We start from the raw sequence: 2,811 nt of genomic DNA on the forward strand, positions 1-2,811 counted from the left end.
TCGGGCGGTTTTAGTCCGGGATGAACAGTAAATCGGTGAACAGTTAAATCAAAAAAATAGCAAAAAAAAAAAAAAAACTGAAATTTTACAGCATCGAAGATACTCTGGTGCGCAAGATCCGTGCAAAATTTCGTGGTGTTTCGATATTTGAGCAGCTCGTGACAAACAAAAAACTGTAAATATGTACGTCGGTGAACAGTAAATGCAAAACAATAGCAAAAAGATCAAAAAACATGAAACTTTTTTGCATCAAAGATGCGTGCAAAATTTCGTGATCAAATAACATACGAGGAACTCTAGCAAAAATGGGATGCAGACGTACATAGACAATTCAATGCACGTAGAAATGACTCACCACGCCTAGAAAAGTTGAAGTCAACATCTGCAGCGTCCAGCCTTCAGCTAGCATGCCACGCCACATTGGAATAGACAAATCAACGCGGCCAACTTTGGACCCATTCTAAAAGGATTCGCCTATATATAACACACCAACGCTTGCGTTGCCACACGAATGGAACAGCTTAGGATATCTCTAATCGACCACACCATGGCATCATCTTCCCCATCTTCCGCCGTGATCCAGATGCCTCCAAGTCCAAACACCAACGGCCAGCCGACGGCTCCGGCAACGCCCAAGGACGAGGGCGACGTCCCAACTACGGTGCCAGCAGCAGCCATGGCGACGGACAAGGTCATGTCAAGCGCGGCGAACCTCGCGCAGCTCCTGCCGACGGGCACGGTGCTGGCGTACCAGGCGCTGTCCCCATCCTTCACCAACCACGGCAAGTGCTTCTCCTCCAATCAGTGGCTCACCGCGGCGCTGGTCATCGTCCTCACCATCTCGTGCGTCCTCTTCTCCTTCACCGACAGCGTCCTCGGCCGCGACCAGAAGCTCTACTACGCCATCGCCACGCCACGCGGTTTCAACGTCTTCAACTTCTCAGACGAAGAGGAGAAGCTGCAATGGACTCCCGCCGAGTTCCGGAGGCTCCGCATCCGGCCGCTCGACTTCGTACGCGCCGTCTTCACGGCCCTGGTGTTCCTCACCGTGGCTTTCAGCGACGTGGCGCTGCAGAACTGCTTCTTTCCCAGCGCCGGCAGGAACACCGAGGAGCTTTTGAAGAACCTGCCACTTGGCATCGCGTTTCTATCCAGCTTTGTGTTCATGATATTCCCCACAAAAAGGAAGGGCTTCGGCTACAGCGACACGACTCCTCGCCAAAAGCTCACTTGATTTTAACATCATCTTTTTCTGAACAGTTAGATACATTTTAGTATAATCACGCTATATAGTACAATGCATCTTTCTGATGCAGAGGCTGGGGTACATCCCCTTTTCAAAAAAAAAACGCTATATAGTATTACAGCTTGAGGATAGATTCTGAACAGTTAGATAGATTTCAGTAGATTATAATGTTTAGATCACTTGTTTTAACAGTTAATCACGGTATATAGGAGTAGTTTTACATATGCTTACTTTGTTTTCTGTAATGCTTGTGTATTGTACAGTTCATTCATGCCAAATTTAAGGAAACCATTCGTGTCAACAGGTGCCCTTGTACAATGCTATGATTATAATATATATCTTTTAATTAAATGTAAAAGGCATGTATAAACCTTCTCACGCAAAAAGTGTAATTGATCAACTTCGCTAAAAGTCTACGCAAACACGTACCTGAATTATGAAGCCCGAGTTATTTGAACAATTGAATTTACCAAAATCATACCAAATTTGTCTCGCAGGATGAGAAGTTTTTTTTCTTAAGAAAATCAGGAAAGTTGGGCGCTCTGCCTATTTTATCAACGCAGGGACAAAGCAAAAAAAAGACTACAATAAATATTTACACTGAGCCAAGAAAATAAAAGAGAAAGGAAAAGAAAAACGAAAACGCGAACTTCATGTCTGGTGTGAGTGCTAACAGCCTAACCGCCTATGGTTAATGTCCTACTTTGCAAGATAAGCTACATCGAGCACATTAGTAAGGGGGTCTCGTTGAAGGTCGTCTATTCCGCTCCTTCCACGCATTCCACATCACATGAATCCTGGCTTCAACACCATGCAAATTGATTGTGAAAGGCAACCTTTACCACGGTTATCTTGTTCCACCAATCTTCCAAAAGGAAGGAGTCATGCCTCGTCCGTTGGGGGAGAGAAAAGCAGGTCCATGTACAACTCCTCAGATCCCACACAGTGAGCAGTGTTTGCAATGGTGGTGTTTCGCTGATCAGGAGTTTTGTCGTCAAAGTCAATGGATCGTTTGGCACTCTGAATAGGTTCCCATGCTTCGAGAAGTACATACACAATGTCACCTTTATTTCCTTCCCCTTCAACATTACTCCATTCGTGAGAAAGGGTGAAAGGGGGTGATATATAAAATAAAAGGCGACCTTGTGTATGTATCACGTGCGCGGGTACCTGCAAGGACTAATTCAACGGCTTGCACGGGGAGCGCGAGATCCATGAAAAGTAAATTCAACCCCTGTTGAGAGCTTTTGCACGCGCGTGAGCGCGCATGTGCATGGACAATCGTTGGATAATTTAGGCCCCTCCACCTCTAGGTTGTGTTGTGTTTTTGTCATCCCAGGTCTCCTCTCCATGGTCGCTGGAAGGCGGGCCAGTTGTGCAGGACGATATCCTGACCTTTCCCTACACTTGGCGAGATGGGGTGCTACGACCGGCACCACAAATTGCTGGAACCAGCCATCAGCATGCGTGCGGGCAGCATCACAACTTTTGCTGAAACCAGTTCATCGGCGTTCCACGCGCCGGTGACATTTCTGCTTGTAACTTTTTGTAAACGGCGAGTTGGA

At 46.5% G+C, this 2,811-nt stretch overlaps 1 protein-coding gene across 1 annotated transcript; it reads left to right on the forward strand.

The window, feature by feature from the left end:
- Positions 1–526: 526 nt before the first annotated feature.
- Positions 527–1,535, forward strand: LOC119340589 (protein DMP3-like). The gene has a single exon (XM_037612516.1). It carries the CDS (start codon positions 548–550, stop codon positions 1,232–1,234), a length of 687 nt encoding a protein of 228 aa, XP_037468413.1. The 5' UTR covers positions 527–547; the 3' UTR covers positions 1,235–1,535.
- Positions 1,536–2,811: the final 1,276 nt, after the last annotated feature.

This window comes from Triticum dicoccoides, chromosome 7B (genome assembly GCF_002162155.2).
Source record: "Triticum dicoccoides isolate Atlit2015 ecotype Zavitan chromosome 7B, WEW_v2.0, whole genome shotgun sequence".
In the NCBI taxonomy this organism is placed as follows: Eukaryota; Viridiplantae; Streptophyta; class Magnoliopsida; order Poales; family Poaceae; genus Triticum; species Triticum dicoccoides.

What these genes read in the sequence shown, in the direction of transcription:
- LOC119340589 (XM_037612516.1), top strand. Translation starts at nt 548, where the DNA reads ATGGCATCATCTTCCCCATCTTCCGCCGTGATCCAGATGCCTCCAAGT.